Source organism: Colossoma macropomum, unplaced genomic scaffold (genome assembly GCF_904425465.1).
Source record: "Colossoma macropomum unplaced genomic scaffold, Colossoma_macropomum, whole genome shotgun sequence".
NCBI lineage: Eukaryota > Metazoa > Chordata > Actinopteri > Characiformes > Serrasalmidae > Colossoma > Colossoma macropomum.
Window position 1 is genome coordinate 29,786,079 of NW_023494795.1, and position 23,794 is coordinate 29,809,872.

At 36.9% G+C, this 23,794-nt stretch overlaps 2 protein-coding genes across 3 annotated transcripts; one reads left to right on the forward strand and one right to left on the reverse strand.

Annotated features, from left to right (window-relative positions):
- Positions 1–771: 771 nt before the first annotated feature.
- Positions 772–11,990, reverse strand: galca (galactosylceramidase a). Its single transcript, XM_036582142.1, is given in 18 exon segments — positions 772–1,202; positions 2,407–2,483; positions 2,596–2,756; positions 3,137–3,317; positions 4,099–4,243; positions 4,375–4,464; positions 4,555–4,644; positions 4,738–4,865; positions 6,331–6,455; positions 6,536–6,691; positions 7,623–7,750; positions 7,898–7,936; positions 8,021–8,160; positions 8,266–8,379; positions 10,818–10,881; positions 11,300–11,368; positions 11,446–11,489; positions 11,492–11,990. Coding segments are annotated over 18 exon segments (1,980 nt in total). The 5' UTR covers positions 11,577–11,990; the 3' UTR covers positions 772–1,058.
- A 699-nt stretch (positions 11,991–12,689) lies between these two features.
- lgals8a (galectin 8a) lies at positions 12,690–23,575 on the forward strand. 2 transcript variants are annotated; one of them, XR_005007818.1, is made up of 10 exons: positions 12,690–12,907; positions 16,628–16,716; positions 16,875–17,082; positions 17,265–17,384; positions 17,776–17,826; positions 18,764–18,790; positions 20,340–20,428; positions 20,760–20,925; positions 22,462–22,673; positions 22,704–23,575. XR_005007818.1 is itself a non-coding variant. In XM_036582143.1 (9 exons), exons 1-9 carry the CDS (start codon positions 12,869–12,871, stop codon positions 22,609–22,611), a joined length of 939 nt encoding a protein of 312 aa, XP_036438036.1. In that variant the 5' UTR covers positions 12,690–12,868; the 3' UTR covers positions 22,612–23,575. The 2 variants fall into 2 exon arrangements, 1 of the variants encoding a protein (XP_036438036.1); XM_036582143.1 differs by having other exon boundaries at positions 22,462–23,575.
- The last annotated feature ends 219 nt before the right edge of the window (positions 23,576–23,794 follow it).

Here is a 23,794-nt window from a genome sequence, read left to right on the forward strand (position 1 = left end):
TTTAATATGCCTTTGGTAGCTCCCTTTTACATGAAAGGGCTATGAATGCACCGCCAGATGCCTGGGGTTTAATACAGTTTTAAAAATATATTAAAGGCTTATTTAAAAATCCATTCATAGCTGAGAGCTACACACATGGCGTTATAAGGAAAAATAGTATCCAAAGATAGATTTTTTCCCCATTTCTTTCTCAAATTTACTACAAATTTACATTTAACAACACTACTTCTAAGACCTTAGAGGATTTGTGAAGGTTTTGGATGGTAAATAAAATGGCTACATAGAGGGATGGGCTTGATACTTGGTATTGTGGTATTTTCAAGATATGATACGTAGCACAATATTTTTTTTTTTTTCTGAGATTTGATAAGTTGGACCAGAAAAACAAAACAGAACCAGTAGAGCCACATTAAATTAAAATTAAAATATTATGAAAAACTATGCATACATTGATTTTTATTGTTTCACACATTCTCTTGTACTAAATAAAGTTAAACAGGACAAATTATGTGAAGAAATATGCAGCCAGTCAGTATTTTTAAAGTACTGAGGATATCCACGACATGCTGGGAAAACCATATTGTGTCGTAATGCATCATGTCGATGATTAAATATCATCATATTGCCCACCCCTAGCTATATTTGTGTCATAGCTATCGCAAGCCCTAGTTCCTATCACCACTGTGAAAAAGACATCGTTCATATCAAAACAAAAAAACCCTTTAATTCAGATTCTAAAAGTTTTGGTGTAAATAGTAAATACAATTAAAACATTTTCTGAATCATGAGATTTTTATTACATAATGTTTATAATCCCTTATACAAAATATACATTCATATGTTTATTGAGCTTGAAAATCAAGAATTACACACACAAACACACATACACACGTGTACGCACACACAAAGATACATTCATTCATTCATTCATTCATTCAAAATCCTGTAAACATTGATTTGGCATTTGCTTTCAAATTTACAGCAGGTATAAAAATCATTACAGTGTTATGATGTTCAAATGATGTTCAGATGTGTTTGTATTTAGAAGTAGCTGGTGATCAGTCCGCATTCACCACAAAGTTATCAAACTGTGCAAATTCAAAGGAGTGAGTCCCTATAGCAGCCCAGCCATTCTTTGGTTGATGTATTACAACATTCTTCCATAGAGAATGACTATTCAGCATCCCGAAGGCATGATCACCCTGTTTGAACACAGAATAGGGAGAAGATTGAAGAGGGAATATCAATGAATAAATAAAAAAGAAAAAAATAACAAATAAAAAGACACATTCAGGAAAAAAGAACAAATTATATAATAGTCTTTACAGAAAATTTAAACTGAATTACAATATAAGCCTAACGAACAAACAATACAAACCTAATGAACAAACAAACCAAGGACAAAGTAATAAGACCACTGAACAATATGACAATCTAAAGCAATATTTAAAAATACTAGGTGCTAGCAAGTATCATGTCTTCTAGGAGAGAATTACAGAGCTTAAGGACTTCTCTACCCTTCATCTGGGTTTTTGGGATGACCTTGATGACCTGAGTGAGCTAGGTGGAACATATCTAACAATCATTCATCAAGTTATAATAAAATGATTAAATCAACACTGAAAAATACAGTTTGCCAATCTGGGGGATATAAAAGCCAGTGTAGTGTGTGGTGCTTCGTAGGATTCCAGAATTGTTGTAAATTTGTAATAGAGCTCTTGGGTGGGCCAGATAAGCAGTTTAGTTTACACAAACACTCTACATTACTCACTAGACACTGTTCCTACTGCTACAGACATTAAGATATTACAGAGCTTATAGTAAGCAGTTTTGCAGACTCTACATATTCAGTTCTTTAAACTAACTCCCAGATTCTTGAAGCAATTCTGGTCTTCACAGACAAGAAGTTTAAATATAACACAGTCCTTTCTCTACATTTAATTTCTAATCTCTGCTTCATCTTTGTTCAGTTGCAGAAAAGTATGTGACATCCACAAGTTTGTCATGTATGCAGTCAAACAAGGAGCACAAGTGAGCATCATGTGCTGTGGACAGATACAGTTTAACATTATCTGCATATTAATGAAAGCAAATGGTGCATTTATTAATTACTGCAGCTACTGGAAGTATAAATACTTTAAATAATAAAGGGCCCAGAACTGAACCTTGGGGAACTCCACCACATAACACTTAAAAATATTGGTACCTTGTACAACACATTATTCAGAATATCCTGGAAACCAATTCCCCGAATTCATCTAGAGAACCTGTGCTTTGTGTATGTGGGTGATAACTGAATAGATCATTTTTAATATGCATTGTGATTAGGTGTTGAATTATATAGTCCCAGAGAAAAATGTAACAGTTTAAAATACAGTTGCGGTCTTATTAAAATAAAACTATTACCTTTACAGTGAGAGTTAATGTGTGCCAAACACCTGGTCTTGTCCCTGATAATCCTTCAGCAAGAACTTTCTGTCCACCTTAAACAAGAAGATATCATGCTCAGTCCAGTTTCAGGTTATTATAACGCACTGAGATCTGGGTTTATGCAACTGTTTGTAAGAAATCAGTGAGAAGGAAGTGGCTACTCACCTATGTCATTGGTCACTTTGTATGTGCCGTTTCCAAATACCCAGTAAAAGACACCCATGGCTTTCCTCACTGATTCTCCTGCTTGATCCACCCTAGCTGCAAGGAAAACACCTCCATTCACAGTCTCAATATAGATGTCACATGACACGGTCAGGTTTTGCCTGATGAAAGAGAAAGCACTGAATCAGTCCCACCAAATGGGAGCAAATAACTAAAGTCCAAAATGCACGTGTCCAACTGCACAGCTTGTATAATCTCAATTTGTGATCCATAAATAAATCACCCAACATCAATACTAATGCTTCTGTTGCTGCAATCAAATCCTCACAGCAATGTTCCAACATCTAGTGTAAAGGGGACAAACTACCACCTCGATTTTAGAAGAAAAGCAGGTGTCTACAAACTTTTGGACATATAGTATGTATAACAAAAAATTTGGTTATTATGAGAAAAATATGAAAGTCACAAAATCACATCACTCCATGCTTAAACATAATGGCTCATGAATAAATGCTTCACTTAGAGGCTGTGATGAACCCACCAACTGTGGTCTCCTATAACACTGATGGTCTGGTCGGCATCATCAGCCCATGTAACTGGCCGCTGGCTGACGACCTGGCGTAAGGTGAAGACGTGCGGTCCTGGATCTGTGAGGTTTGTGAAGTATTCAAAGACTCCAGTTTGATCAGCAAAATACGGAGCCTCTGAGAAGGGAGGGTTACCTGAGCAGACGAGGAAGATGATGAGGAAGGATGTACAATAGGGGTGTCAATCTCTGACTTTGCAATGATTAAATTGTGATTGTTTAAGAAACAATTCAGTACATTGTGAAATTTAAAATTTTATCATACGATTTGATTACATTTACTTATTTTTGTATGATCAAGAATTATACACTTAATGAACAAATGTGACTGGAGGAACTATCCAGACAAGATGTTCCCAACTTTTGTTATTATATATTTTGCTGATTTTCTAAGTGAATGGTAGTAAACACAGCTCCTATACAGAGAAAACACTTTTATTCACATTTTGATTCACTATTTCTGTTTATTTGCTGAATTTAACATATTGGGAAAAAAAAGAAAACATAAAATGTGGCCTGTGCAAAAAGTTTACATTTTATGTTTTATTTTTTCCATAACGTTAAACTAAATAGAAGTCATGCACTAAAATTTGCAGAAAATGTCAGATTTACGTTTGTTCCCTGTAGAGGACACCTTGAATTTATTTTCAATCAGAAAGTCACCAAAACATAAAATTTTACCAGGGATGTTCAAACTTTTGTATATGACTGTAGCTAGCAGGTGGGAATTGGTAATAACTAAACTGAGGAGAAAAACTGGGCAATTCTTTTGGCCAAAAAAAGAGCAGTTTATTAAATATTACTGTAATTACTTACTTACAACTAGTAATTACTTATAATCAATTGTAACCCAATCAATCCCATATTCTACCATGAATTAAATGAGTACAGAGCAGAGAAACTGCAAAGAAACTTACGGACATCAAAGTCATCAAAATATTTCTTAGGGAACGGTGCAGAAACGGGGGGATCAGGGTACTGGCCTTTTTGTCCACTGAACACCGTTGTGATTGTGTAAACTTCATCAACACCCAATTTCAAGCTAAAATATCCATCTTGGACCTGTTCAGCATGATGATCATATAACATCATTAAATTAATTTACGATATTTCAGGTATGAAGAATGCAAACATATTTTATATTATTTTGTAATATTTTGTTATTTTTACTTTACGATATTAGTCATCTTCACCTTAATTGGATCAGTGTGCTTGAAGAGTACATCTTTTTTGGTCTCAAAATCAAATTTCGAGTGCCACTGTTGGAGCTCAGTGAGCGCAGCCTAAAAAAAGACATCATGTACAACATCTAATTATACCTTCTAGTTACCAAACAGCTGTCTGGCAATATTAAAAAGAGACGCCGCACTTACAAAGGAACCTTTGAGCTGGAAAGTTGCTGTCTGAGGCGAAACGCTGTAAGGCGGGAGCGGAGGCCGTATGCATTGAGAGTGATTGTGGGTCTGCAGAAAAAGGAAGGAACGAGCAAAAACTGTAAATGATTCACTCTAACTTGTGACTTCTCACGGGACAAAGCAAAAAGAAACAACACCCACCATAGTTTCGATGATAACTGTGAGGTTGCCTTTGCCGTCTGTTAATGCCACATAACTTCCACCCTGAGTGAGGTGCCCCACAGTGGACAGATAGGTCCAGCCCGGCTGTGCAAACTGAGTTGTGTGAGCTAAACCATAAACATACATTCAGTTTGGCATATATTGCAAAACATGACAGAGCAGATCTCATAAGCATTACAGTGTCTTGAGGAAGGAGAGAGTATTCCAACACTTGTTTTTGTTATTTAATATACTTTTAGTGTATATACACTATATGGACAAAAGTATTAGGACACCTACAGGATCTTTTATGGCATCCCATTCTAAATCCATTCACATTAAAACAGAGTTGGTCCCCCCTTGCAGATATAACAGCTTACACTCTTCTAGGAAGCTTTCTACAAGATTGTGGAGAGTGTCTGTGGGAATTTTTACTCATTCATCCAGTAGAGCATTTGTGAGGTCAGACACTGATGTTGCTCTGTGCGGCCCAGTCAAGATTTCTTTTCACTGGAACTAAGGGTCCTAGGCCAACCCCTGAAAAACATCCCCATAACATTACCCCTCCTCCACCAAACCTCACACTTGGCACAATACAGTCAGGCAGGTAACTTTCTCCTGGCTTTTGCCAAACCCAGATTCGTCCATCAGGCTGCATGATTCATCAATCCACAGAATGCATTTCCACTGCTCCAGAGTCCAGTGGCGGCGTGCTTTACACTGCTCCCCCCCACGCTTGGCATTGTGCAATTTGATATTAGGCTTGTATGTAGCTGCTCGGCCATGGAAACCCATTTCATGAAGTTCCTATTGCGCAGTTCTTTTGCTGATGTTGCTTCCAGAGGCAATTTGGAACTTGTTAGTAAGTGATTTAACAGAGGCTAGGCACTGTGCGCTGCAGCACTTGACGGCCCCACTCGTGGTTTGCGTGGTCTACCGCTTCATGGCTGAGCTGTTGTTGCTCCAAGGTGCTTCCATTTCACAATAATAGCACTTACAGTTGACTGGGGCAGATCTAGCAGGACAGAAATTTCACAAACTGACTTGTGGCAGAGGTGGCATCCTATGATAGTGCACTGTTTAAAGTCACTGAGCTCATCAGTACGACCCATTCTACTGCCAGTGTTTGTCTATCAAGACTGCAAGACTGTACACCTGTTAGCAATGGGTGTGGCTGAAACACCTGAACTCAATAATTAGTAGGGGTGTCCCGATACATTTGTCAATATAGTGTGTGTGTATATATATATATATAAATATATATATATATATATATATATATATATATATATATATATATATATATATAGTCGCTGTCCAATAAGAATATACACACACACATCCACACACACACACACACACACACGCACACACACACACACACACACAGGTATATATATATATATATATATATATATATATATATATATATATATATATATATATATATATAGAAACAAACAAAGTTACATCAAATTTAACAAAGATTACATAGAAATAAATCACAATGCATTGTCATTTAAAAAGCATATTGTGATGTAATTAGTTATGTTATATCTGGCCATGTATTCTTATGTTGCACATGTTGATTACCAGTGATCCATATTGGGGCTTCCACCACATAGTTCCCACTCCATGGCTCTTCCGCTGTCATCAAACCATCTCGGCCAAAAGAGAGATCTTCATAATAACTTGCTATCAGATTCCAGGAAATAGTCCTAAAAGATTTGACTATCATAACTAATTGGTCATGGGGAAAATCAGGCCATCAAGAACAGTTTGAGAGCATTTCACTCACGAGGTCATCATGCCGTTGACGTAGTTCTGGTTCAGAATACGAGCCCAACAGCCTGCACCAATGTCATTATTAAACGTGCTGTAATCCTCAGAGGACCAAAGCCTCTTCCCTGTGAGCAGGGCCTCTTTCACTGTAGTGGTTCCTGGGTAGTGAACACTAGCAAAAACAATAGAGTTCTTAATGTTTACTGGGACTCAAAGGGAAATGCGACAATTTTTTTGTTGTGATAAATTACATTTACATTTACATTTACATCATTTAGCAGACGCTCTTATCCAGAGCGACTTACAAAAAGTGCTTTGTCTATCCAGAGAAAGAATCTTCGCTATATAATGAATTACATCACAGTCTGCTTTTTTGAGTATATGGAGATCATAAGAACTTATAGAACTCTAAATAGCTGCATGGATAATAAAAAAGACAGATTTTGACCAATTATAAACAGCCTGTAAACAACAACAACAACAACCAGTGTATATTAAGCACATAAGGTGTATAGCAACTAGCTTTAGTTAACTAGCTAGTAGTGTACTGGATATCAGTCCATTATGTCATTGTTTTATTTTATTTATTTATTTTTAATAGTTGTCTGATTTTTGCTCATGGTCCTTCTTATATACAGTCATTTGCAAAAGTTTGGGCACCCCTGGTCAAATTACAGTGAAAATAACACAATGTTAACAGATCCTCTACATAGAACACACTTTTGCAGATTTTAATGTACAATTACTGTTTATTTAATGAATTTAACAAATTGAGAAAACCACATAAAATACAGCCTGTGCAAAAGTTATAGCACCTTTTATATTGTAAGTTTTTTTTGTTGTGTTATTATGTTAAATGCTGTAAATGCAGAGAAACTGTGCACTAAAATCTGCTGGAAACACAATATTTAAGTTTGGTTGTGTGAGTATGTGTTAATTTAATGAATCAATTTAAAAAATAAAGTTTTTATAATGTGGCACTGACATCGTTGGTGCATTTTGGCCATTGCGATATCCATCCAATTCCAATGTCCATCCTTAATCCTTACAATAAGTCAATATAATTGTTTGTCAGTATAATTGTTTGGTGTTTTATATCTTACCCTATCACTTCGACAGCATCACTGAGATGTGGATCAAGCAGCAGCGCTTTTGAAATGTCCCAGTTCCCATCTGCAGCTATAATGCCCACATTTGCTAAACCGACTCTGTCTAGCATGCCTCGAAGCACCTGGATGCAGCACAAACCATAAAAGAGAACATAAACAAAAAAAAAAGGTTTGAAAAAAAAAGAGAACATAAACAATGTAAAACTTTAATACTGACCAGTTCCGTTGTATTTGCTATTTCCTGATAAAATAATACTTCAATATCTTACCTTGATGTACTTTACATCAAATTGCTTTTCATTCCATATCTAAAGAACATATTAAAAAGACAGTTAAAATACAAGTCTGACACTGTAGAGAAACACATTATAGAAGAACAGAACTGTAATCACCCCTATGTAATCAATATCAAGGTCATGATATTGTTTCGCTCCAATGACCCAAGACACAACATATTTAGCAGTAACATCTGGAAAGGTGTATGGCCAGTTGGTCCCGTGACCTATCCATCCTGGGAATGCCCAGGGAAGACCTTCAATAAAGATCATGAGATTTGGTGTTACATCAGCAAGTTCCATGATATATATTTGACTAAGGTTTCCTTCATAAATCATTCACATTCTTATTAAAATCTGACCAATGAGAGTGATGTTTGGGTTCCTCTTCTTGGCTTCTTTCATAAGCCACCACTCGTAACCACGGAAAAAATTCTCTTCCTTCTCAACATGCATATGCGAAGGTTCTGTACCATCTGCAATAGAAAATAAATTCACACTGATTATTTGGTTTATTAGTCCAAATCTCATCAAAGTTATACAAAATACTGCACTTATATAGTTGTATGCAAAAGTCTGACCCCTCCCCAAACAAATTATATGTTGATTTTCTAAATGAAAATAAGTTAATATGTCCTCTACTTAAATACGGTGTTTCTCTGCAGATTTCAGTGCACACTTTCTGTTTTTTTGCTGTTTAATATTTAGGAAAAAATGAAACATAACACATTAAATGTAACGTAACTTTTACACAGGAAATGTTTTTTTCTCCCCAATATGTTAAACTCAGCAAATAAACAGTAATTGTGCATTAAAATGTGCAGCAGTGTGTTCTTTGTAGAGGATGTGTTTACTTATTTTCACTTGTGAAATTACTAAAACGTCACTTAACCAGGGTTGCCCAAACTTTTGCGCAAGACTGTATGTGTCTGTCCATAATTTTGTACAGACACTACAGACTGCACATTATTATGCACTCAGCATATCTACACAAACTAGGATTTGGCTCTGACATCACCGGGAATCAAACTTGTGATCTCCCAGTGACAAGGCCAACACTTAGACCAGTGGTTTTAAATGTGTGGGCTGTGGACTGTGGTAATACTGCTAGGGCACCACTGGCAGTCGGTTTTGTTTTTGCTTTGTTACAATATATAGACATTTAGCCAAACATAATTTTAAATATGACAAATATCATTTGTATTCTGATTTGCATTATTTAGGTCAAACTCAGTGACACTGCTACAGTTAGTTAACTCAACCTCTACCTCGGTGGAGGAGTGTTCTCTGAGATTTTTGATGAGTTTGAGTGATAACACAGTGTTCCACACTGTTTAATCCAGATTTTATACTTTTCCGTATGTGTCCTCAGTTTGGGAAATGGGCAAAATTTTACTCCCCATCCAAACTTTTGTGATTTTAAAATACCCCACACAACACTGCAACATTTCATTTAATTCTGAAAGCTTGTCAGATGTGCTAGGGCCTAGTAACAGTTGCTAAGATAGAGAGGAGGGGTTTAGTAAAAGGTGCATTATTTTTTACTTCAATCTGAAAGTCATCATATTGTTTTGGATGATTTAGAAAATCCAGTTTTCTCTCACTTCAGAGCAAAGAGTAATGACACATTTGTGAAAAAAAGTAGTGAAAAAGTAGTCCCAAAAAATGGTTCTAAAAGAGGTCTCAAAGAAGCCCCAAAAATGGAAATTAATAAAGTACAGATACCTAATACAGTACCAAAAGCAACACTTTGTAGGATCTGGGGATTTGGAGACCTCTCTGGTGGAAATGTGGAAGAACGTTTTGTAACATCAGTTGTGCTTTGGACCCCCACAAACAGATTAATCTGACTTTTGCAAATGCACTGAATGAGTTTTCAAAAAGAACTAAGTCAAAACTTGGTGAAAGTTGCATCTTCCAAGGATGTGAGCAAATGTTGTACTACTGTCATCATATCTTCCTTAGAATAATGTTGACTATGCAGGAGAGCTAAACATCGACTCAGACATTATTTTTGAGCCTGGGTGTGTGATGTATGACGTGGTCTGAAAAACTCCCACCAGATCCATCCCAGTACCTCTTTTTTTTTTTAAATGATTATTTTAGGCTTTAGAGTGTGACTCTCAGCGGTGCACACACACCATATTTTAGTGTGTTCTTTTTTCACTATACTCTGTAAAGCTACTTCTTTCAGCTTTGGCAAAAATAATACATAGTGCTGCTTTAAGTGCAGTACGAAGCACATGTACATACTTACTGTGCACCCCGATTAAAAGATTAGTATATTCTTCCCGTAATGTACGTTCTTAACAAAAAAAGGTTTTATACAGTACCAAAAAAGGTTCTTTGACTTGTATCACCCTTTTTGGTGCTAGATAGAACCATTCTTTAAAGAAGATGTTATTTAAAGAATTATATATAACAGCTTTACCTTCATAGAGAAGAACCATTTAACCTTGCAGAGAGCCATTTCAACATTCAAAGGGTTCTTTAAGTTGTCACAGTTCTATATGTAACCATTACCTTTACTAAAGAACCCTTGAAGAACCCCCTTTTTAAGAGAGAAGGCCATTTATTGTCTTAATAGGCTGTCACAGCACTCTCCTGTTGTGTTTGCTGATACTCTGTACTAAAGAAGCTACATCAGCATATAACCTTAACCTTTGATTTGATCACCTGCTGAAAGATGACAGTTGTTTTTACTTGATAAGGCCCACAGGCTCCTCACAATAAAATGACACTTCAACCTGACCAACCCGACATTCATATGACTTCTAGAACTACTCATCACTCGACAAGGGTGTTTTGTAAGGTTACATCCTCCTTACTAAAGATTTTAGCACGCATAAATCAACACTTTTTTTTTAAAAGGTTTAATTAACTGTAAATACCAGACGGACTGGTAGTTCCTCACCTGTGGTTTGGGCATCGCCGCCTATTTCCACTTTAAGAATGTGCAGTGAAGCTCCAAAGTTGGGCTGGGAATAAAGTCATCAGAAGATTAAATGACAGCAAGAGCAAACACTGCACTCACAGCTGTCACTTAAAGGTAATCATGGGTAGGCAGCAACTCAAGAAGGGTTTAATCATACATTCTGAAAAATAAAGGTGCCAAAAAGGGATATGTGGAGTGATGTCATGGGGGGGGCGCATTTTGGACAGCCCTGCCTAAGAAGAACCACTTTTGGTTCCCTAAAGAACCTTTCAGTGGATGGTTCTGGTATTAAAGAACCATTTTTGTAAATGCAGGAGTGGACAAAGTACAGTACTTCTGTAAAAGTGGATGTACTCTTGGTAAAACACTACTTGGGTGAAAGTACAAGTATAACACAAGCATATACTTACTATAACAGTGCATAGGCAAAGACAAAAAGTGTGATGATGTTGTAAGGCTACCTTGAAGAGGTAATCCAGAATCTGACTCCTATACGGTTCTTGATAGTTGATCAGCAGCCGAGAAGTGGCCTAAAGACAAAAACACACTTTCTCACCTCAGCTGTCACTCTGGACGAGCTGAATAGAGCAGAACAGACATGACCTACCCCTCCTCCACTCAAGCCCCCAATGCCATCAAAGGTTCTCCCAGTCCGGTACTGTCATCCAGGATATACACCTCAGCCAGACACACGCAGAAGCAGCATGGGAGGAGAAGCAGGGCTCCGAGTGGAACCATCGCAGCTCGTTTCTGTAACTACAGGCTGCCAAACAGAAAACGAGTCGCCTTGACTGCTGAAGCTTCCTTGTTAGGTAACGTGACTCTCAGCCTCAGCACGCTGGGTCGGTTCAAGAGCGCCTACACACAGCCACACATTTCAACCGTGACATTCGCTTAGAGTCCAAAACTGCCATGTCTGAAAAGCAAAAATAATCACTAATGGACGACTCGAAATAAAAACATCACTTTTTTCAGAGAAGCTCAAGTTGGTCTGAGTTGGCCTCTTAATCAAACTCTCAGTTCCACCTTAAATAGTTCAGCATCAACCCGTTACAGAACGTCTCTGCTGCATCGTTTAAGTGGCTCTGTTTAAGGTGGAACGTTGAAGTCGGCGAAAAAGAAACTATCCAGGTTCGTGAATACTGGTGGTTCAGCTGACCGGTGCTTTTAGTGCCCCATCGTCACTGCCTTCAAAACATAATGTTCTCAGTGCAAATAACGCTTTGCAAGAACAGTCTCTCAAAATCTAAGCGCGTCTAAGCGATTTCGGCGGAGTAATTCTCAGCTCATTTTCTCCGAAATTCCAATAAATAATGCAAATTACAGCCAGAAACCCTTTTTCATCTGTTTTGGCTTTGTGACCACACTTGAAGACTATGACAAAATACCTGTAGCTCTGTCTTGGACTTTATTTATAGTTGATTTGAATTGTTGAAACATATAATATATATATATATATATATATATATATATATATATATATATATATATATATATATATGTAATCTGATTACTATGTTGGCAAAGTATATAAAACACTTTAGACTTTATAAATGTAAGGTACAAAAGAGTAGACCCCTATTTGGTCACTTTATCAAAGTGGAGTGTTACTTAAAATCTTTATCTACCTTCTGCAATAAGAAAGAAGTAAGAAATCTATCTATCTATCTATCTACCTTTGGTCCGAACTTATAACAGTGTAATGTGACGATTTATGTCTTTATCGCTGTTATATGTCCAAATATTCAATGATTAAATAAAAAATTAAATAATGTCAATAATGTAAATTATTAAAGGAAATAGCGCGGCGGTCTTGAACGCGGCTTGATGAGGTCACCGAGAGCCTGTCCTGTGATTGGTCGCTTCGATAAACAGCGGCGATCACCAACAAGGAAGGAGAAAGTGTTGCGGAGGGGATCTAAGTTTTTCTGGAGGGTGAAATAATAAATAATATCAGTAATAGCGTTAAATAGTATTTTGTACTGGGTACATAGACACAGAGCAGAAGCTGTTTGGAAAATCGCGTCGACATGTCAGTGAAAAAGCCGAAGCAGACTGTGCTGAACCCGGTGAGAGACTCTGTTTATCATAACTGACCCACTAACTGATAGTTATGGTTCCACCAACATTTCGTCGCTTTTGTTTTCGGTTGTGAACAGTTCTACAGTAGCTACACGGCTGGTTGGCGTCTTTTCGTTCTTCAACTCGCCATATCGACCCAGGAATCCTGGTCCAAACTGCTAATGGCAGGCAGCTGATAGGGTTTAACTAACAAGACAGTCTTGTATTTCTTGTTGTTGAAGTGCTTCGCACTACTGCATAGTTCCATGTGTTCCTGCTCTGTTCATAGAGTATACGTACACACAGTCTTTAGAGCTTATCTATCTAATATTCAGGCTTTGACAGACTTGATCCAGCTCCAGCAAGACCTGATCATTAGCCAGTGATATGACTCATTTGCAGGAAACTCACGTGCAACTGGAGTACAGGTCTGGAGTTAGGCCTCCACTGAATTAGGCCTGAGTTGTATTTCTTGCGGCTGATCTCTCTGTAGCACTGTTTCTTAACTTTCCTGTGGTGGATTTCACAACGCAGTCAGCCAGATAACTTAAAGGAGAATTCCACCTAGTTTTCAAAATTACTGAATAATTCAGTCGTTGAGATGTAAACAGAATCATTCAGAGTGGTTTGGTGTGAAATGGTTAATTGTAGAGAAACTTACAGACTCAGATTTTTTTTTACAGTGGTGGTGATAGGAACCAGGGGTTGCAGTAATATAGTCATTTTACTTACTATGCGAAACCACCAGGAAACCTACATGTGTCTTCTGATTTTTTACAACCCCGTTTCCAAACATATTGCAATGCTGTGCATAATGTAAATAAAAACACGATGTATTAATGTGCAAAATCATTTATCATTTATTTGAAAATAGTGCAAAGGCAACATATCAAATGTTGAAACTGAGAATTTTTTTTTTTAAATATATGCCCATTTTGAATTTGATGCCAACAACATGTTTCAGAAAAAACCCTGTGGAATGTTTCACAACTAATTAGGTTGATTGGCAACAGGTCAGAAATGTTCTGGTTATAAAAAGAGCATCTCAGAGAGGCCGAGTCTTTCAGAAGTAAAGATAAGGAGGAGTTCGCCACTCTGTGAAATACTGCACGAGCAAATAGTGCAACAATTCAGAAATAACGTTTCTTAACATAAAATAGCAAAGAACTTGGGCTGTGATCTTCGGGCCGTCGGGTGGCCCTGTGTTAAAAACAGATGTGATTCTGTAGTGGAAATCACTGCATGGACTCTTCTGAAAACTACTGTCTGAGAAAACAGTTCATCACTGCATCCACAAATGCAGCTTAAAACTCTGCCATGCAAAGAAGAACTATATATAAGCCGGATCCAGAAACTCCACTGCATTCTCTGGGCCTGAGCTCATTCTTTTTGGGAATCATAGATGTCGCATCCTTCGGGCTATTAAATAAAGTGACCATCAGGCTTGTTATCAGCGCACAGTTCAAAAGCCAGTACTCATGATGATATGGGGGTGCATTAGTGCACATGGCATGGGTGACTTGCATATCTGTGAAGGTGCCATTAATGCTGAACGATATACGCAGGTTTTTGTAACGCATTGCTGGCATCAGATTTAAAATGTGCATATATTTTTCAAAAAACTATAAAATTTCTCAGTTTCAGCATTTAATGCTTTTTGTACTGCTTTCAGTTAAATATAGAGTTTAAATGATTTGCACATTGTTTCATTGTTTTTATTTATATTTTGCACAGTGTTCCAACTTTTTTGAAATGGTTGTATCTATACTGTTGATGATGGTAAAATAGTGGAAAACCAGGACAAAATGTGTTTCTTTGGGGAATATTTTGTCTTATCAATGCCCTGCATTTATCCCTCCACCATGAATGGATTCAAATACATTTAAAGCTAAAACATTATCACAAAATTATCATAAAGCAATGTGTCAGACATCAGGCAGCATATATCTAACCATTTCATGTAATTCATTTCTGTAAAGGGAGCTTTTAGAGTTGGGTGTCTGGTTCCTATCACCACCATTGTGAACTGACTCGGTGATTTTTCACTAGAATAGTGAAAAAAATAGCTTTTTTTTTTTTTAAAGTCAGTGGCATTCCCCTTTAAACCAAAAATCAAGCTTGGCTTGACTTTCCTACTGAGCAGCTCTCATTTAGGGACTTTTCCAGCTTACTGAGAAATTCTGCCTTTTCCTCCTGTAGTTAGTGTTGGGCAATATGGTAAATTTTTTAAAAAATGTTTTGAGGTGTGATAAGTCAGAACAGACAAAAAATCCCGTGGTGGCACATCTAAATGATTCCATCAAGAACTGTAAATGTGATGATTTTTATTGAATATTTCACACACTGCACTACACCACATTTAATCCAGTTAAGCAGGTCTATGAAACACCAGTCTGTCTTTGTTTATTAAATACTGATGATATTGGTCATCATGTGATGTAATGTATCACATGGTTTTTCTGCTCTAACAGCTGACTCAGCTCCTGAAGGAGTTGATGATTAACTAATGAAGTGATTCTGATGCAGGGAGAACACAAATGTGTGCTGTCTAGGATATTAAATGTGGAAAATGTGTAAAGCAGAACTTATTTAACGTTGCCAAAAATGGACCAAATGGATTAAATCACAGCTTTATAATGTAGCATAAAAGGTCTTTTATGTTTATCTACATACACATATGTATACACAGTGCTGCTTGAAACTTTGTGAACCCTTTAGTGTTGTGCATTTTTACATAAGCAGTTCTATAGTTTTTATCCATTTATTAAATAAAGTGGTCCAACATTTATATATTTCAAAAGTGTGTGAACCTCTAGAATTATAATTTTGGTATAGTTGATAATTAGGTTTAAGAGGTTCAGTCAAGTGGATGGCAAAAAAAAACATCCACCTGAGTTTTCACACTCAAAGCCTGGTCTCTACTACACACATTTGTTAATGCATGCCATGTCTCAGGCAAATAAGATTTCTGAGGACCTCTGAGGACTATTAATGCCGCTGTCAGGCAGATAGTGTACAAATGAAGGAAATTCAACACCATTGTTACCCTTCTCTGAAGTGATCTTCCAACAAAAATGACTCCAAGAGTAAGGTGTATAATATTCTGGGAGATCACAAAGAACACCAGAATAACATCTAAGAATCTATAAGACTCTCTTACACTGGCTAATGTCAATGTTCATAATCAGGCAAACACTAAACAAGAACAGAATGGAATGATACACATGGAGAAATCCACTGTTCTCCAGAAGGAACATGGCTACCTATTTAAAGTTTCCCAAAGACCACATGAATGAGCCAGAGGACTACTAAATAATATTAGGTGGAGAAATAAAGCAACAATAGATCTTTATGTCTTAAACGAGATTTGTTATGTTTGGCAAAAAGTCTGCATTCTACCATTCTCATCCTAGCTGTGAAACATGGTGGTGGCAGTATTCTGGTTTGGGTCTGTTTTGCTGCTATTAAACCAGAACAGCATGCCATCATTTGATTAAGCTATGCGTTCTGGATTGTATCAAGAAATTTTACAGGAGAAGGTTAGGGCATCCATCCAACTTTGTATTATTGGGTTTTCGGGATTTATGTATTGTTATGACTTAAATGAGAATCTCATTGTGTTTTAGGTCACATTTATGCAGACATTCACACAGTGTTAAAAGATTCTATGTATGTATGTACGTGTGTATTAATAGGAAACTGATCTATGATGATTTCTGATTTCTCAGACGATTCCCCTCGCTGTAACCATCTTGGGGGGACTCCATCCAGGTGAAATGGTTCTAATACAGGGTTCCGTTCCCAGTGACGCAGACAGGTGAGTGGTGCTCATATATAAGTTTATCAATATACAGTTGGAATTATTAGCAACAGTTTTATCCAGTTATGAATAGAGTTTAATCACAGAACATTTTATTTTTTTATTTTGTCTCTGATGTAACATGAAGGTTCAGGAGCTAAACTCCTGTGTTGCAGGTTTCAGGTTGACTTCACATGTGGCAGCAGTACTAAACCCAGAGCGGACGTGGCTTTCCACTTTAACCCTCGCTTTAAGAAGTGCCTCATCGTCTGTAACACGCTGCAGCATGAGCGGTGGGGCAAAGAGGAGATCCACTATCAGATGCCTTTTGGGAAAGGAGCAGGTTTTGAGATCATTGTGCTGGTTGAAAAGGATGTGTTCAAGGTGAGAATATTGTTAAATAATTGTTAAAAAAACAAGCAAAAATTAAAAAACTAATAAATTAGCTTTGCAGTTTATTTGCTGAATTTAAGATGTTGGGCCCAATCTGTCATGTGTTTTAATTCTATTGGCTGTCTGAAACTGCATCACTTTTTTCAGTTGCTGTTTTTCCTTCTTACCTGCAGGTGGCAGTGAATGGCACACATGTGCTGGAGTACAAACACAGATTAGATCTGGGCAAAGTGGACACACTGGCAATATCAGGGAAGGTTCACATTCAGGCCATCGGCTTCATTCCCAGCACAGTGAGTACCTGTCGTCATGATCCTCTAATAAAAACAAAAACAAAAACAGTAATTTTTTTTACACTGTAAAACTTTTTACAGTGTATATTAATAAAACTTCACCATGCAAAATGTGCAGCACGGTCAATAAGAGCTATTAATAAAGTCACAGTGGCAGTGATTAGTGCACTGGTGTCTTTTTAACACTGAATTGTTTTCACTGGTGTCCTAGCCAAGAGCCAATCAAAATCCACATGTAAACTGTAAAAAGTGGCTCATCAGATCTACTTAAAAATTTACTTCGTGTGGTAACAAACAGTTGAACTAGTTTTATCCAACTTAAAACTACATTGATTCATTGATTTTTTTTTATTTTTTTTATTATTATTAATTTATTTTTTTTTAATTTCAGAGTTCTGATGTTTCTCCGGTTGATGTGAAGAGTTCAGGCTCACAAGCCAATGTAAGTGGAATTGTTTGTTGTGTTTGTCTGTGTGCACATTCTGCATGTATTTCTTTTCAACCCTTTAACTTTTGTCCAAATGTAAATCTCAAATGTTAAAGTAATGTATAAGTGGTTCCACAGCCTAGTCCTGCTCTGCACATCTTTGTTTTGTTTTAGCTAATGGGTTCTGACCAATAACAATTGTTGTTAACTTCTGATTTAAGGGATCCATAAATTCCAATGTCCGATTTTGATATTTTTAAGGAATATAATCCAATAAAATAGTCTTTCCAGTTTTTCTCCAGTAAAGTAATCGTCCTTGTGACTGAGAGTGATAAGCTAGGACTCTGTTGTCTCTCTGTGTGTGAAATGTTGTGACACTGCATTGAGCTGCTAGTGAGCAATGAGGGAAAAGAGAGGGGCGAGAACCCCCTGCTCTGAAAACAGTTCACATCTCTCCACAAAGATGGCCATGTGGAGATAAAAATAAACAGCACATCTGCTATCAAAAATCATGTACAGCTGTCACAATAAAAAAGCATTTAATCACAATAAAGCACTTTTATAAATGTTGACTTGCTTACTCACCTTATGAAGATGAAAGTCTAGTTCCAGTTTTTCATTTTCATCAGAAAAATTGCATCAAAATTGCTAAAGAAAAAGGGCGTAAACAGTGCTTTGCTTACAGATATTCTGTGTTCTCATTTACCAAAGTTCTTTAACTCAAACAGCAGAAACTTAAAGGAGAATGATGGAAGATGCTCTCTCAGTGTTTTTGTTTGGGAGGTGTGGAAAAGCAGTGAAAACATCTAAATGTGCAGAGCATGGATAAATGGAACCCACTGATAGGAGTGCTGTCTTAGAAAAGTCTTTCTGCTGAAGAGACTGACAGCTATGAACCCTGAAATAAGATCAACACTTTAACATGCTCTCCGTGCCCTCTTTTGTCCTACAGGCCGTGCTGTCAGAATCTGAAGATATGGTGAGTACACCTTATGCTTAGAGATTGTAGAGCAGCCTATACCATCTTATGCACAAGTTTGGGCACCCCAGGTCAATTTACCTGTTTTATTGATTTTCTAAGTGAAAATAAGTTAAAACATACAGAAAACACCCTTAAGTATGGCAGTTTTTCTGCATTTGTAGTGTGTAATTTCTGTTTATTATTATTATTATTATTGTTGTTATTATTATTATTATTATTATTATTTGCATTCATTTAAATTTAATGCATTGGAAAAAAATAAAACATAGCTTAGCAAAACCTAAACTTAGCATGTGCCCAATCTTTTGTGTATGCCTTATTCTATATTTTATGTACTTGCAATATTCAGCAAATAAACTGTAATTGTACGTTTAAATGTGTGTAGGGGATGTTTTTACTTATTTTCACTTAGAAAATCAAAAAAACATGTTTTTTCACCAAGAGTGTTCAAATGTCTGCGTAAGACATAAGTGTGTATATGACATCAGTGTCCAGAGATGGACAGAATAGTCAAAAACCACACTCAAATTAAAGTATTGGAACTACAGTGGAATATTTATTACATTAAAGCACAGTATCAGGTCCAAAGACTACTTAAATACTGAGTAGAATTTCCTAATACATCCAGCATATATCAACATGGGAACTTTGTCAAGCACTATTCTCTTTTTAGGATAAATTTGGTATGAAATAAAACGCTGAAGCTCCAAAGTCAGTGCTGTGGTCAGCTACAAAGTGGAAAAGTACTAGTCTAGCATATTTTTCCATGAGTACATGTAACTAAGGAAATAATAATAATAATAATTATTATTATTATTTTTATAGCACCTTTCATACATTAAATGCAGCTCAAGGTGCTTTATAGTAAAAGCAACAGACAAAGATAAAAACAGAGGAAGATGCAACAACAGAGAAGGAAGAGTAAAAAGATAATGAAGAATGGAAAAACAGTAAAAAGTAATAATAAAAAAGAGACACCAAAATCACTAGATACTACCCCCTTAATCATGCGACAATGATTTGTTATATGAAGGAGGTGTACTGGTGTAGTTATGGATTTCACCATATTGTGGATAACTTTATGTTGCTGCCCTGTGTTAGCTGAAGGTCAGCTAAAGCTAACCTTAGCATTTGGAAAGAAAGAAAGAAAGAAAGAGTTTCAGTTACAAACTCTCACCATGTTTAGTTTTATCAAGTTAAAAAAGAACCATTTTTATTACTATGATTCTAATTATCATTTGTATTATAATATTTTGTCCAGATAGTAGAACCTATTGTGATATCAATTTCAGTTCAGCTTGTCCACCTCTACTGTCAAAATGGTGCCTTGTTATTTTTGATTGAGAACATCTGGATAAGCTGATTTTGGTCTCAGTTCACACCTTTTTACAAAGACGGCCATGCCGAGATAAAAATGGATAGCACAACTGATATAAAAAAATTTGTACAGCTGCCACAATAAAAAAGTATTTTATCACAATAAAAACACTTTTATAAGTATTGATTACTGTCTTTAACATGAAGTTTTGTGCATGTTTCTTTTTAGAGTCTTCCTTTTAGGAGAAAGCTCGTGAAGGGCTTGGGTCCAGGACAAACCATTACAATCAAAGGTCAAGTCAGCTCCTTTTCACACAGGTATGATAATAATAATAATAATAAAAAATAATAATAATAAAATAATAATAATAATAATAACCAATTACATAATAATGATATAGATATCATAGATATCTTTGTATGATATTACAGTGTTGTAAGTGGACCAAATATCGTCACTATTGGCTTCCCCATTTTTGTCGTTTTTGTTTTTATATATTTTGAGCACAGCAGTTTCTCTTTACAGTGACAGTGATGATATATTTACTCTGTATGGGCATAAAATATACATAAACAGCAATACTTGCCTCATATCATTAAAGTCCCCTGAGTTGCTGGTTTGTTTTGCTGTTTTTCTTTCTGTTCATAGTTTCTTTGTAAACCTGCGCGTTAAGAACTCTGAGGATCTCGCGCTGCACCTGAACCCTCGACTCAAAGCTGGAATGTTTGTTCGTAACTCGTACCTATCAGAGTGCTGGGGTCCAGAGGAACACGACCTGGCCACTTTCCCCTTCGTACCAGGGGAATACTTTGAGGTACTGGTATCAGACCCTATCACATCCAACAGCTACAAGCATAGACAATACCAGTAACCAATGTGTGATCAGGCGTCCTTTTTATGTGGAAATAATTTTTTTGTTTTACAAACAAGAGCAAAAGTATGGAAGTCTGGAGAGGCCATGAGGTAGTTATAATTTTCTGGATTGTTATTTTGAGATAATGAGTTAATTATCTTGTGATCTTAAGATAACAATCCAGAAAATGATAGCAACAGCACAGCAACAGCGCATAGCCTCTCCGCACAAAAGTGTTAAAATAATATTACAGTGAAAAATGATTTAAAACATTTTTCCTACTTAACCTAAATGTAGTCAAGCAGGACATGTTTGGTGTTTTGAAGTTTTCTTCTTTAGTCTTGCACTGGAACTAAAAGGCTAATGTAGCTAACGAGTAATGGAAGCTTAAACCTCACCAAATAGCACTGTGCCAACTGCATGACTAAACTCTCACACACATGCCTGTGACTGTGTTAAGTAATCTCAAATAGACGTCTGTCATACAGTGTCAGAAATGACATAAGCAAGTCTATTACGTAGATAAAGTCGTAGCTGTAGTCGTTTTTAGCCTGAAGTCCACACTTTTGTCCTTTTTTATAACAGTAGGCCATGCACTGTCAGAAACCTAAGCTAACTGGTGGGCTGTGAGCTTCCATAACTTATGAACTACATTAGCACATTAAAACTAAGCAAAAACTGAAGAAGCAAATTTCAGACACTAAATATTTTTTAGCTGCTCAACTCCATTTATGGAAATTGTGTTTTAGGCAAAAAGTAAAAGGCTAGTTCAGGAATCGTACTTCAGAATAATAATATTAACTGGAAAGGGAAAAAAGGTGTAGGAGGAACTTTAAGTTGGCTTGACAAAGCAAACAAAGCTAATAACACTTCAAATGTTAAAGCAGCTGCAGAACACTAATCATTTTTGATAACTTAATTGGGTTTATATAGTAATCCCAGGTAGTTGCTGTGGTATTCCAGCTTTATAGGGAGATGCTTGATAGTTGTTAGGTAGTTTCTAAGATGTTGCTAAGCTGTTGCTATGGTATTCCAGGTGGTTATTAAGGTGTTATGCTGTTATTATGGTATCCTAGGTCATTGCGAAGGCGTTGCTAAGTCGTTGCTATGGTATCCCAGGTAGTTATTAAGGTGTTAGGCTGTTATTATGGTGTCCTAGGTCATTGCTAAGGTGTTGCTAGGCCATTGCTATGGTATCCCAGGTGGTTGCTAGTGGATGTGGGTGTGTGGGTGTGTGTGTGTGTATATTCATATGCAGTGTGTAGTGAGTGCGTATGTGGTGTCTGTGAGGGACAGTGTGAGAGATGTTCTTTGTGACATCATTGGTGGCAAAATCCATTAAAGGAAGGGTTTTTTAATTTTAGTGTACTAATTTTAGTTCATTAGTTGGATCAGGTGTTTCGGGAGTAGGCAAACTCTACAATATGCAGGGCAGTACTGCAGGACCAGGATTCAGAACCACTGATCTAACCGGTAAATTCTCCTGTTGTCTTTCAGATGATCATCCTGTGTGAGGCGCAGGAGTTTAAGGTGGCAGTGAACGGGGTCCATCAGTTCGGTTACAAACACCGTGTGCAGGACCTGAAGCGTGTGAATGAGCTGGAGATTATGGGGGACCTGCAGTTACTGGATGTCAAAATGTGGTGACCACACCCAGCCCCGTGAGATCATCACTGAAGAACACATACCACAGCCAGGCTAAAGGTTTCCAGACTTAGCTCAGCTCAAACCTAGAGAAGCAGGGTGTTTCTGGAATCATGCAAAGGGTTGCAGATTAATCCAGAAACGTCTGCTGAATTCCTCCAATGAAAGAACGAGCTACTTCTATCATTTCTGCCAATGATGCTAATATGGCATATCTCTCTTTTTAAAATAATCCCGTTTCCTGACCTTAATCCATATGTACATATATACACTCTCTGGTCACTTTATTAGGTACACCTACCTTGCATCTACACCGATTGTCCATGTTATCAGATCCACTTCCGATATAGGAGCACTTTGTAGTTCTACAGTTACAGCTTGTAGTCCATCTGTTTCTCTGTGTCATTTGTTGACTTGATGAATAGACAATGAGTGTAGATACATAGTACCTAATAAAGTGGTGAGGGAGTGGACATCACATGGCTTTGGCACTGAGCTGAGGGAAACTCTTCAGTCTGGCTGTGGAGCTCAGCTTTTCTTCTCACCTGCTCCTATTACTCTACCAAGTGAGAGACGTTTAAAGCAACAGCAGGATAATAGATAATATTATAGAGCTAAAACCACTGCTGTTTACTATATAACCACTTTAGCACCTTTAACTGAGCTTTAACCAGCAGACAACCAAGCCAATTTTTTATTTTGGTAATGGGGGTCCTGTTCCGGTGAGTTGAATAATTTTTAATTAATTGATGAAGATGGATAGTTATAAGTAATATCTTGCTAATATTGCTGAAACCTGCTGCCCCTCCTTTATAGTCTTACCTCATGTAGGTCTAACTGAGCGTCAGATTACTGAATCATTCTGCAAATAGAGAAAGCTTCCTGCTCTTGTTAAACTCTTGTTAAATTCACCTGTTACAGTGAAATGAGTGGTCTACCACTACTTCTGAATTGTTTGCTGTTTGCCTGGTCTAAACCATTGATGACAATATGCTATTTCTGTTTTCTGTTTGTTTAATAATATACAAGCTTCCTCACCTTAAACTCAACCTCTGTACAGTACTGTGTAAAAATATTTAATTTCTAGTCAAAACAGTCATTAGGACAAGTTGTTCCTTTTTCAACATCAGGAAAAAGGAGAAAAATGTATTTAACAGAAAATCAAACAAAAGCCTCAACAACTAAA